Raw genomic sequence first — 13,435 nt, 5'->3', positions numbered from 1 at the left:
ACACAGAGTGATACTACAATTCCGGGAAAAATATAAGCTACCATCTTACCCTGAGTTCATCTGCATGGCAGCTGCAAAATAAATTAAAATTCCTAATTAACCAAGCCTCTTACAGCTCTGCCTCCCTTGTGTTTGCACAACAGTGCAGAAAACTTTCACGTGGTCAACAAAGTACTGATAAAAATAAAGGCCATCAAAATCTCAGACTCAAACACGGCCTGGGAGTATTGCAAGTTGATAACAAGATTTCTCTACTAAATATTGGGTGTTATTTCCAGTGGAATCTGGAAACAGATCCTCCAGTCAGTTCATTCTCCATGAGTCTCCTGCTTTTAAAATTGCATTGCTGCTGATTCGCACTGGAACCACCTTTTCCTTCTGCAAAGCCCAGATACCAGTCTTGGACTTTGGCTTTTGTAGCTGATAACTGCAAACAAATCCAAATGTTCTTGGGTTTAGATTGCTTAACACAAGGGAAAGTATGGAATTTCATCTATCCAGGAAGGAGACAGTCAGGAAAAAGAAGGTGTCCTGCGTATAAAGAAAAATAAGGCAGTGATACAGCAAAAAATATTCAACAGTTCTTAGACTTAAACCCCAGACAAGCCAGGACGAACTGGACTTAACTTCTGTGGGAAGTTTTATTTGAGCCTCCATTTACACTGCAGGGATAAAACTGAGTCTTGTAATAAACCCAAGAACCTCAAATGATGAGATAACACTTGTGTTTTCAGTACTGCGAGCGAGCCATATAATGAAATAATGGCACAGTCCACTGGTGTCCTCAAAGGTGCCCCTGTTGCCCTTTAGGGGACAGTGAATCATCCATAACCACACATTTATTTCTGGGTTTTTTTTGTGAATATTGGTTTTGCTTTTCAAATCTCTAAAATTCCTCACAGGGTTTCTTACTGTGGTTAATTAGACAGGTTTTTCCCAATCTGGTGGAGCATCCTTACATTAGAACATTTCCTTTATCTGTTGTCTAATAACGGGGGGGGGGGGAGGAAATTAATATGTTTTGCTAAAGATTTTAGGCTTTATAGAAACTGCCATAAATTTTCTGCTGTCCTTGCAGACAAGCTGAATAAAACCCCCAATGATCTTCAGCTGTTTTCTTTCTTTCTTTCTTTAAAAAAAAAAAAGGAACAAAACAAGCCATGAAAACAAACAGAACCTGAAGGCAAGGACTAAATGGCACTTGTTAGCAGGAACACCGGGCCTTGTGTAATCTTGAATTTAATCCCTAAGGGGTTGCAGATCACTGTTGTACTTTGTTTGCTTTATTGCACCTATTTTGGGCTGACAAGAGGATGCAGAGCTGTGCAGAGGTGGAAATTTTGTCTTTCCTGAACAAAGTGTTGCCCTTTTCCCCAGCAGTTCATTAATGCTGCAGCCAGGCTTTAGGTTTGGCATCTTTTAGCTGCAATATCCCAGGTTTTCTTTCTCCGCTCCAGAGCTTCATTTGGTGCTTCAGTGTTAATCCAATTAATAGTTTTCAAGAGAATCATAGAACCCTGGAATGGTTTGGGTTGGGAGGGACTTTAAAACTCCTCTCATTCCCCTCTCCCGCCGCGGGCAGGAACACCTTCCACCAGCCCAGGTTGCTCCAGGAAGGGGGCTGGGATCCCTCCATCCCATTGTTCCCAGCCCACAGCTTTGGCAGCAGAGTTCACGAGAAGGTGCCCCAGGACGAACTGTGTGCCGTGAGAAATAAACCCCAGGCTGTTCTTTGCAGGACACCCCAGCACAGCCCCATTTCTCCTCCCCGTTTGGGCTCCCTCCCGACTTCCAGCCTGGATCCACGCCCAGCTGGTGACGGGTCCTTCCAGCGCCAACATTCCCCCTTCAGTCACCCCCTCCTCTGGCAGCTCAGCCCTCACGTCAGGGGGAAAATCAGACACCTCCTTCCAGCCTCCCATTTCCCGGCTCAACAGAGCGAGTCCTTCCCAGCCCAGCTCCAAGCCCCCATTCCCAGCACAGCAGCTGATTCCCACCCTCATCCCGCTGCTCCCACTGCTCCTGGGAACGCCCTCCAGCCACTCACATCGAGAGGGATTTATTTCTTGTTCAAACTTCCTTGCCTTTTTTTCGTGGCTGGGTTTTGTGCACGTCTTTACCAAGCCAAATTTCTCTTCTTCCCTGTCCCCTCCGACAGGGCGGTCCCGTGGAATTCCTGCCGGGATTCTCCGCTCCGTGCGTGCGGAACGAGCACCTTTCCCCTGTCCCCGTGGCTCTGGGCTTTCCAGCTGATCTTCCCTGGGACGAACCAGCCCGGTCCCCAGCAGCAGCAGGCAGCACACACAGGATGGCTCAGCCCCAAAGGGTCCCAGAACAGCCCAAGGGCAGCTGCTGGAGCCGGGATGTGCCCACGCGGCAGAGCCAAGTGTGTCCGTGGGCTGCTGGGAATGCACAGAGAGGGGAGGGATTGGCCCCTGGAACAAAACTCCTGTCCTAAAAATTGCAAAGTAGCTCCAGGAAGTCACCTGCCCTTGCTCTGTGCCTTCTCTGTGACGCAGAAAATGAGCGTTTGTGGAGATCTCAAATGGCCTCAGGTGAGGTGTGCACCTGTAAATGTCTCTTCCTGGGGCACTAAAGTCCTACAGGCGAGCCAGCTGAACCTGTGGAACGTTGCACACACTAAAGCTGACACCCACTGCTTTGGAGAGAAAGAAAATTGCTGAGACAGAGCAAATGGAGAGCAGGGGATGCAGCACAGCTTGAGTGGAAGCAAAATTCTGAACACAACACTACTTCTTTGCACAGTTTTGCACAATTTGACTATGCCCAGACAAAAATGAATCGATTGTCGTTCACTTGTCAGCATTGTGACAAGTAAATGGAAAGTGATAAATGCATCAATTAAAAAAAAATTTAAAAAAAGGCAAGTGAGTTGTGTCTCAGCCTCCTTTCTGTCTGGTCCCTTGGAGCTCTCACCTCATCCTTGCCACTACAGGTCTGACCCCAAAGGAGACCCCAAGCTGCACCACGGGGTCACAACAAAAGGACAAAAGAATGACAGAGCCCCAGCAGTTCCTCACTCGGGATTTTCTAGGGGCAGGTTGGGTGGGGAGAGCCAGGCCTGGCCATTCCCAGAACCCAGCAGGGAACGCTCAGAGACCATCAGGTAATGGGAGAACCCCAGTGGAAAAGAACCCATTAAAACATGAGGTAGATTTTGAGGTTTCTGTATATTGTATTCTCTTCAGATTTCCAAAGCAAACAGGTACACGGCGACATTGATTCCAGTACAGGTTTAAGCACATGCAACACTGGTGTCCTATCTGTACATTGATTTCTAAGGCTGCCCAAGGACCTTTACATTGAAAGCATACAAGAACTCACACACACGTGCACGGATTCCTCCTGGCATCAGTCCCGAGGAAAAAAAAGAACTGGAATTTTACTGGAGAAACCAAACTTCAGCACTGCAAGCGCATCTGGGAAATCCCCCCCGGCTGTTCTGAACTGCTTCCTAATCTCAAAACTCACTTTTTTTTCACAATTTGGAGCTGAACAGGCTGTTGTTCATCAGGTTGTAGTGTCCAAAATGGTTCAAAACAGTCCAAGGTTTACAGTACTGGAGACAAAACCTATATTCCCATTACAAACCATGCCGGATGCAGATGAAGTATCACATGGAGATGCTGACGTTCAAAACAGAAAACTGAGAAAACGCAAGCACAGAGAGACCAGAAACCACATTAAAGACTTCTCATTTGTGTATGATTTGTGTAATTATACAGTCAGCCTTTCTGTGACTCGAATGCTCAGGCCAACCTAAATAATAACAATACAAAATTGTCTAAAACGGCTTCTTTGTAGAAAGAATGACAGTTGTTGAAAGTAAATAAATAAATCAATCTTTTTAAAGGTCTGATATTGCTCAGAGACAGTGTCCATCAGGTTCCACTAGATGTCAGTGGCACAGAACCAGTCTGTGGCAGACTTAATGGCATTAAGTCCACTCGGTTTATCGATTTATCCTCGTCACCTCGTCTGTGAAACACAGCCCACGTCAGCTGTACCAACCACCCAGGATTTATGGCAGTGAACTGAACCCAAAATAACAGTCTCATCTCATTTCTTTTCCCCCTCTTGCTTGCTAGGTTTGAATAGAAGACTTGAAATCAGGCTCACAATGCCAAAAATGTGGCGAGATAAGGTCTGAATCACTGCGGTTCCTCAGTTTTTCCTAAAGCAGTGACATGGAGCTCACTCCAACCCCCAGCACTCTCTGTTTGTCAGGTACTGAACACCTTGAAGATAAAGCTTTTTATGTGAAATACAGTGTAGCTGATCCAGGTGGAAAATTATAAGGCACGTACAATTTTTTTTGTTGGTTTTTTCTTTTTCTTTTTCTTTTTTTTTTTTTTAAAAACACACATTCTGAAGCGCTGTTGCAATCGTGCTACTCTGGGTGGCCCAGCCAAGGACAGAGGGGATGAAAGTCCACGAAATGCAGGAAAATACAGGAAAACAAAAATACAGGAAAAAAATACAGAAACCAAAGAATAAAGCAGAACACATTGATACAATGTACACAGCGACAGCAATGATCAACTCTTCTCATTTCTTTGGCCAACAAGCAGTGACAATTGCAAAGCATCCTTTGTTTTGCACTGGAAATACCTGACTTTATTTGGATACACAGATGTTTAGCACTGGATTGCCACAATACCTGAAATAAGTAAATAAAAAACCCCCAAACAGGCCGGTTCTCGTCTGTGTTTTTTAACAAAACAAAGCTGCCACGTAATTGTTGTTGGGAAATCATGAGAGAAATAACAACAGGGGGCTACAAAAATGATGAGCTAGAACGACAGCTGAGAAGAGAATCGTAGTTAAGGAACATATGAAACCAAATGGCAACAGTTCTAGGCATTTATTCCAGTATCTTAGAAAATAAAAATAAAAAATACTCTTCATTGCATCACCATTTAAAGATAGAAAAACAAATCTTTAACTTAAGCCACAAGAAGATGCGAATTGTTTCCTTGTTTTTTGTTTTGTTTCGTTTCGTTTTGTTTTGTTTTTCCATTCGCAGCCTTGTTTATTCACAGTACAAACAGAGCTGGTACAGATTTTAAAGTCACAAGATGCACAAAGTCGGACAAGGAGCACTGTTCCCTTCTCCCCCCTGCAAAGCTGCTCTGCCCTAGAGAAACTCCAGCCCCCCAGCGAAATAAAAACCCCAAGGCCCCACTTTTGAGTGCCCTGTGAAGTGGCAGAGCAGCCCCGGAGTGGTGTGAGCAGCAGCAGCAGCAGCAGCACTAAAGCTCGGGGGGGCATTCCCAGCACACGCTCAGCCAGCACAAAGAACATTCCACGGATTTTGGAATTCCACCTTAAGGCAAAAAAATCAGGTAACGCAGTTTTCTACCTCTCCCCTTCGAAGTTTCCTGCTTTTCCAGATTTCAAGCGTGACCCCTGAAATTCAGTGAATGAACGGAACATTCGGCATAAGGAATGCTTTAACCAAAAAAAAAAAAAAAAAAAAGAAGGAATGAACAGGAAATGCTTTTCCCAACAATAAATCAGTAATTTTCCCTTAGTTCTATCTACATTTTGTTAAAGCATTTTATGCGTTTTCAATAACAAATTGCAACTTTTTTTGGCAACTTTTTTTTCCTTTTTAATAAAAATCCAGACAGTGTTCTCTGTTTGCAATCAGAACCACACCCTTAGTGCAATATTATATTTATTTCTTACAGTAATTTTGGTTGCCATACAAGAGTATTAAGGATTGGGGAAAAGTGCAAGTTACAGGAGCTTGATTTTTTTTTTTTTTAACCAGTTGAAATAAGAGGAATTAAAGCACAAAAATTACAGCAACATAGATAACGTGAACACAAGTTGTTACACAAACTATAGCGAGAAACATAGTAATATCTAGAAAAGAAAAGAAAAAATGTAATGGAAAAATTATCAATATTTGTGGCTCATACACATAATCATCGCCAGATCAACTGGGTAATGCCTTTTAAGAACTGAGAGGAAAAGAAAAGAAAAGAAAAAAAAAATCACTACTTTTTTATTAACTTAAGTACCACAAATAATTAACTTCTTTGTGATATGTAAATTCTGTAAATCAACAGTCACATCTAGTCATTTTATAATATATGAATTAAACTTAAAATGTTCTCAGACACCTAGGGCAAGGAGTCTGTGCAGTTATACACAATTTACATCTTGTAAGATTTTGGTATTGTATACACAAATATTACAGAAACTAGGCATGTAAATGCAATTTATTTAAATTACAGTATATAAACAAAAGTTGATCCTAAAACCCAGAATATCATAGATCTCTAACGACTTTGTTTTTCACTATCAGAGTAGCATGAAAGAAATGGGTCTTCTCTCCTCCCCCCTGGTGAAAATACTCAGAGGCCACGGCGTTATCTGTTACTATTGCTTTCTTTTTTTGTTTCCAACCACCCCTCAGAGCTGGAGACCGAACTCGGCTTGGCAGAGGTGCATTCTGGTGGTCAAAGTAGGTCCCCTCAGGCCTCCTTACCTTTTTGCTTCACAGGACACAACGTGAAAAACGAAACTGTTCCCTTACAGCTCCTTAATCTGCTCTCTCCCACTCGTTTGGTACCTGCTCTTGGAGCACCTGCAGAGAGGCAGGAGCAGGAGCCACGCCGGTGTGAGGAAGGGACGGCTCTCACCTGGGGCTTACCGGGGCTCGCTCAGCGCGAGTTCAACCCGCAGGGAGGTTGTGATCCAAAAAAGCAGCTTTAAAAGTCAACTTCTACGTGTTTCTTTTACTACTGCATGTGTTTCCTAACGCATTTCTGGCACGTGTTATAGAGGTAATAGCAACTGTACCCAAAGAAACAAAGGAAAAACGAAAAAAATAAAAGAGAGAGAGAGAGCATGGCATCAGTGGTTTATTTACTGAATTCTGTCCTATCACCAAATGGAAGACAAACGATGGCTAAATTACCTTTTTTTTTTTTTTTTTCTTTTTTTTCCACTTCTTAAAGTGTGTGATGGCCTCAAGTTGCCTGCATTGACCTATATGAGTGGAACTGCCATGTTCTACACCTCCCGTGGAAAAAAACTCAGCACTCTTCGACAGCAAAACGCCTCTCGGTGCTTCGTTTTTATTACCAGGTTCCTTGGAACTCCCCAAATACAAACAGAGCGCAGTAACAGATGTTAAGTCAAAAGATTTGCTGTTCCATAAAGGGGGCAGGAGGCTTAAGTAAGTTGCTTTTTATGAGTTTCCAATGTGTTGGTAACTGTAACCACTTTTGAAGAAATATTCATCCTCCTCTGTAGAAGTTCTAGCAAAGATAGAAAATATAACACAGCTCTGCTGGTTCAGATGCATCCAAATGAGGTTGATTTTAAAAAGGTCAAGACTTTATAATTATTCCACAGAAATAGTAGTAAACCACAAAAAGTTTTTTTCTTTTTTTTTCTTTTTTTTTGTTTGTTTTTTTTGTGTTTGTTTTTAACTTCCTAGCACTGAAGTGGCACAAAGGCTGCCCAGTAGACCAGCCACTTATTTTCTTAAAATATTGTGCTTATAAACTATCTGTACAACTATTTAAACTTGCAGTAAAGAAAGATATTTAAAATGCTAAACTTTATGTACTCATACTAGGGCTGTTGCAGACCTAATTAGACACTTGTTTGTGAGCAAAAAATAATCACAATAATAAAAAAATTAGAGATAGGCTGGACCATATCAAGGACCATATCAAGGAAAGAAAGTTCAGGTACCTTGCAAAGTGTAAGGAAACCTGAAAGTTTGGTAGGGAGGCAGTTTAGCCATCCACACCCAATTTACCCACCTTGAACATCTTGAATATTCTGTCCAAAAAGTCCTACAAAACTCACAGATATTCAGAGGTGTTAATTACAAGGGGGAGTTCAAACATGCAGAGAGAGACTTGTTAACTTGAAAGTTGAAATAATAATAATAATAATAATAATAATAATAATAATAATAATAATTTTTTCTTTCTTTTTAAAAGGAGCCGTGTGAACCAGCCATGGGTGTTTCTCCCCTGCTGACGGAAGTCTCCTGGAAAGCTCTCTCTGCCCCCGCTCCCAGCCCTGGATTCTGGCAGGGTGCTCCCACCTCTTGTGCCAAGGAATGGGCTGGGGGCCAGTGCCCAGCCCTCTGTCCTTGTCCAGAGCCAGTTCCTGCTAGTAGTGATAAAATGAGAGCCTGGATCCCTCCCCAGCCCTCCTGGCTCTCGGAACACGCGCACCCCGAGACACTCGACAGCTCTTTCCATCTTGGCATCACCTCTCTGCCTCCTCTTAATGAGCCGAGGCATTTCCATTGCTAACAGGCTGAAATCCCTCTCTCACTTCAAATCCTGGCACCCTTCCCACTGACTTCAATGGGAACATTCATCTCTCCTCTCCTCTCCTTCCTTCTTGGCCTGCTGTTCAAAACACCCAAGCACTCACTGAATTAAACAGCACCTCTCAGGGATCAGCCTCCCTCAGAGTCTGACTGTCAAGTCCCAAAGCTTGTCCTGCCTTGTGGAGCTCCTATTCTGACTCGGCAGCAGCTGAGCTGGTTGACAGCTGGGGGCTCTCAGGCTCAAACCAGCTTCAGTTTGCTGCTAAGTGTGCGTCCCTCCTCGGCCTTTGCTCAACGTCTGCACCGTCCTTCAGGCCACGTCAAGGGAGTGTGCACTGAACTTGTTCTGCCACCTTGGAAGAGTGCTAAATACAACTGCAGAAAGAAAGAAATACCAGGTAAAACAGAGCAAGGTTACCTTTGGACTGACTCCAGCAGGACAGCCAGCTTCACTGCCAACAGATCAGGGAGCTATGCCAGTAAAAAGAGAGGAATATGAACTCCTGTGCCCACCTCAGTATCTCTGCTACTGATAAAACTGGGTTTGAGTGGTAACAGAGCAACCTGTCCTCTTAAAATGAACCAAGAGCTGGGGAAGGAAGCCCACTTGGAGACTGAATGTCAAGAAGAGAATAAAATAAAATGCAATTTTTTTTTTTCTTTCAATAAAAGAAGCCCTGAAATGTTTGCAATTTTAAAAGAAAATCGTCACGCGATGGTCCCGGCCAAGGGCAGTATCAAGAGATACCATTTTTGAAGTTAACAACTGTCTCTCTCTCACACCTCCCCACAGCTTTGAAATAAAGTGGCCCCACTTCTTTAGCATCTTTAGGTTTGTGTTTGGGCATGTAGCAGACAGTCTGCATCACCTGAGTACCAGGAATTCATCTGTTTTCCCCCGCCCCCCCCCCAAATTTTGCTGGCACTCGCAGACAGACAAGGCATTTGGGGTATGTCAGTACCAGCCCATCTCTAGTTATCAACAGAAGTTTGTGAGGCAAAATAGCTATTCTTATCTGTCCAGCAGCTGCTTCAAAGCTCTTTCTATGTTCATTCTGTGCCCAACTCTAGTCACTCCAAGGTCTATCAGATCTTCCTTCTGTAGATTTGGTAAATGTGTGCCATCTATTTCATTGTCCATAAATGTTTCTTTATGTTCACCTAAGTTTAGACTTTCCAACCAATCTGCCACATCTGGTTTAGTCCACAGGTGGACAGGCTTAGTTGTAAAAGGCTTATTTGAGATTGGCTGTTGTAGTATTGAGGGAGAAGGAGACCTGCTGCGCCCTGTGGTCAAGCCAAATAAGTCCCCAGAAGGGGGCTGGCTGGGTAGGCTAAATACATCGGACAGAGTTGGAGAAGGAGATGAGGCTGAAGCAGAAGCAGTCAGAGGAGCAGGCATGATGTCTTTATTGATCTCTGTTGGTGAAACCACAGGGCTGGGAGCGTGCCTTGCTCCTGAGGTCCTGCTGTCATAGTCTGGGGACCTGCTCTGCAGTGTGATCGGCTGGCTGGCTCCGGGTCGGACAGTGAAAGTGATTGTTGTACTTCGTGTACCTGAGACAGTACTCATGACTTCCGTGCTCCTGCAATTGCAAACAGACAGGCACAGTTAGAGCTGCTGGCCACCAGCATGACCCCAGCAGCACGTGGCAAGTACGGCATGGGAACGCTTGGGTAGTTCACATTTTAACTCCAAGTACAAAAATGGTATCGTTAACTCTTTCCCAGAAAACCACCACCAATGGTAAGCCATAGTTAGAGACAAAACCTTTGTTTATGAGCAGTCCAGGAAAAAAACACCTTCCAGAGCACACTCTTTCCCTTTTTAACTCCTGTTCCCAAATTAACTCCTGGCTGAATGAGAAACACTGAGTGTGTGGAGCACGACCGGGAGTTATCTTCCCTTTGCCGCGTGGAGGGTTGGAGTCCTTCAGTTCTGGCTTTACACAAAGCATGGTTAGTAATAGTATTTGTGGAAAGTTTCAGGAGCAGTGGATTTTGGATCTTTGGGCTTCACTCTGTGAATTTTGCAGAGCTTTTGTAGTTCTGTTTGTTTATAGAACAAGCTGCCCTTATTTCCCTTTCTATCCATGCTTTAAACATAAATCAGTTCTAAGGTGCCTAAAACATCTTAGTGTCCATTTTCTTCCACAGAGAAATTATACTCTGGCAGTTTCACTACAAAGTTAAGGAGACAAAATCCTTTTTCCTGGGCATGACTGGAAGTGATGTAGCTGGGATCAAGTTTTGCCTAAAGCAAATGAGTTTCAGATTACGAACGAAGCAGGCATGAACCTCGCTGAGAGGCTCGCTCTGATGCCCAGCCTGACAGGGCAGGTGAAGGAGCACGACCCTCTGCTTCTGCCTACTGGCTACAGAAGCAAATTTAGAAGGTTTGGGTCTGTTCATGTCATCAAAGGCTTGAGCCCACAGCCCTTATTCCCATGGGAAGAGCCTGCTGGTCAGCGCATGCACTTCAGGACGCTCCACAGAGCCCTCGGGTGCCTGGAGCTCCAGCGTTCTTCACTTCAGAAATATCCTGCCAACTGGGAAAACCTTCAGACACTAATTTAAAGCACTTCCAGAGGAAAGGAAGGGTTTATTTATCCTGGAAGCAATGCCATGGACTCCAGAGGATGATGTGGCTGATGCTGTACTGATATTTCCAGCGCAGAGCCTGGCAGAAGCCCCCTACTTCTGAGTGCCACACTGTCCCCAGGCCTGGCCTGTCCTGCCTGGGCAGAACTGAGGATGGCTTGGGTGCACGATGTCAGATGGAAATGCTGCCATTAATCCAGCAGGTTCAGTGCTGTGCGCTGAAGGAGCTGAAGGAGAAGCAGGGTAATGGTACCGTGGGGCAGTGCTAACAAGCAGGTTAGTCGTGCCTTTCTCCCCCACTGCAGCCCCGAGCTGGAGACAGTGATTCCCTGGCTGGCTGCCGGCTGTGGAGAGCCCTGCGAGTGCTCCCTGCACCACCCCTGGGGCTTTGGCACTTCACCACCAGCCCAGAGCTCAGGGAAGTGCAGCTCTGCCACACCGAGTTCCTGCTCCCGTCTCTCGGCAGGTCCCGCTCAAATAAAGCTCCCTGTCGCGAGAAGAGCACCGAAAAAAGCACTTTTCGGAGAACACACCTCTTATTCACACCAGCATTCCCACCGATTTCCCACAGGCTGCTCCACGTATTTCAATGGGAACAGGGGGATCTCTTTGGAAGATTGGTACTTCACTTAAAACCCAGTAGGAACAATGCTTCCAGCACTTATGGCTTTGTAATTTAACAAAGAAAGGAAACATTTGGCAAGGTCCTGAGTGTTTTCTGTGATGTTTTTGGAGTCTAATGGCTCTCATTGTCTTCCGGGGCTGGAGCTAAGCATTCTTAAAAATAAAAAAGTCTATGGCAAGAGACTATTAAATTCTACTAACCAAGGGGAGCAAGTTATTTCCACCTCCTTTACCTCAGCATTAGGAGTCTCACACTCATTACTAAGGCATGCTGTAATTTAAAACCAACAAAAAGCCTGCTTTGAAAAAGGCTGGGGTAGTGCTGTCCTAGTGATGACAAGAATGAGCTTTGTATAAATAGGGAAATGAATCCCCCATCTTTACCTGCAATCACCCTTCTACTTAACATTCCTGTCTTGCAAATGCTAGAAATGAGGGTTTTGTATTCACACCCATTGTGGCAAGATCAAATGGATGATGAAAATCCACCTTCTTTTATTCCAGGCGATGAAAGATAATTTCTACTGATTGACTGACAGCTCCAGGCTCAGTGCTTTGCATCTCACTTTTACTGTTTCTCCTCTAGACTGCTCCTCTTGAAGACTCCCAGCCCAGCCTTGTTCAGGAAACTACTGTCACTCTTCCTTTAAATAAGGGATGTTAAACAAGTGAAACAAAAGTAAACTCTGTGCTCTCATTTGAAGTATTCCTTGGCTGGTGTTCCCTAACCTTGCCAGCCCCACGGGCAGGAATACCCAGGGCCAGCAAAGCATCCTAGGCATCCCGGTCCTCTGCTTCCTGCCAGCCTGGATCAAAGTGTTGGCTTCGCATGGCTGCAAGCAGCAGCAGGACGTCCGAGGGCATCTTGCTTTTTCCAAGCCAGAGGTTCAGGACTGCTGACAAAAACCAAAACTTTGGGACAGTGATAAGATTTTTTTTTTTTTTTTAAACTTTGGCTGATTGCAGAGGTTGCAACACCAGCTCAGTTCTCAGTCATGTGAGTGCTCAGGCCTCACGGCACGGGCACAGCCCTGGTGAAGCTCAGGGAAGTCTGCTGAAGCACTTCCAGGCTTTCAGTTCCAAGCCTTTCACTCCAAGATTATTTTCCCATGTTCTTTTCCCCTTTTTCCACCTGCCATATCACCTCCATTCTTCCAAACTGCACTGTAATTGTGATCCAAGGGAAAAAATCCAAGGATATTTGTGTAACTCCTATGCATCCTAAATTATAATTTATGACATCTCCCATAAGATCTGGGGTGCAGACACAGCCTTGAAACCATCATCTGTCGTGCATTTTATGGTTGATTGGTACCCTGGTCAATAAGGAGCAAGCACATTCCATCTGGAGAACAGGCACGCTTTGTTGTGTTATGGGGTTTCCAGATTTTTAATCAGCGCAATTTCTTATGCCTTATTTGATCATTCGTTATCCTAAACATGTTAAATCCATATTAAACCTGCCAAACCACAAATTTCATTTTAAAAAAGGTGAAAAGTCCGATAATTATTTTAAATAAAATTTGCTCCATTAGAATCAGCATATGGTGGTAATTTATAAACATTTGCTGCTGTGAGCCTGCACTGATTGCAATGCCCATTATGTTGCCTCATATTAAAATCAAAATATATGACCTATATGTCACAACCATGTGGCCTCCAAGTATAAAAGCCATCAGCACAGCTTGTAGGCAAGAAATTCTTTTAAATTTTAAATTATATTTGCAAGATTCAAATTTACTGTTAACTTAATATCAGAAGAAAATCAGTGCAGCAGCTCCCACGGAAAAATCAAAAAAACACATTGTTCTCAGCTCCTGGGAGCTGGTTTATTCCGGAACTTTCCAGAAGACTTGCTGGTTCTGACACAGCTTTTCC

At 44.2% G+C, this 13,435-nt stretch overlaps 1 protein-coding gene across 7 annotated transcripts in view; it reads right to left on the bottom strand.

Moving 5' to 3' along the window:
* Nucleotides 1-3,172: 3,172 nt before the first annotated feature.
* SHANK2 (SH3 and multiple ankyrin repeat domains 2) overlaps nt 3,173-13,435 on the bottom strand; it is a 278,469-nt gene continuing 268,206 nt past the window's right edge. For all 7 annotated transcript variants that reach the window (XM_042022398.1, XM_042022402.1, XM_042022401.1 and 4 more), the window contains one exon: nt 3,173-9,918. In XM_042022398.1, the coding sequence (XP_041878332.1) occupies nt 9,345-9,918 (574 nt within the window). In that variant the 3' untranslated portion in view covers nt 3,173-9,344. The remainder of the gene's footprint in view (nt 9,919-13,435) is intronic.

Source organism: Corvus kubaryi, unplaced genomic scaffold (assembly GCF_017639235.1).
Source record: "Corvus kubaryi isolate FWS band 111438036 unplaced genomic scaffold, C.kubaryi_AGA036_p1.0 37201, whole genome shotgun sequence".
NCBI classification, from domain to species: domain Eukaryota; kingdom Metazoa; phylum Chordata; class Aves; order Passeriformes; family Corvidae; genus Corvus; species Corvus kubaryi.
The sequence above is the reverse complement of the archived record's forward strand: the minus strand, read 5'-3'. Positions and strand labels throughout refer to the sequence as shown.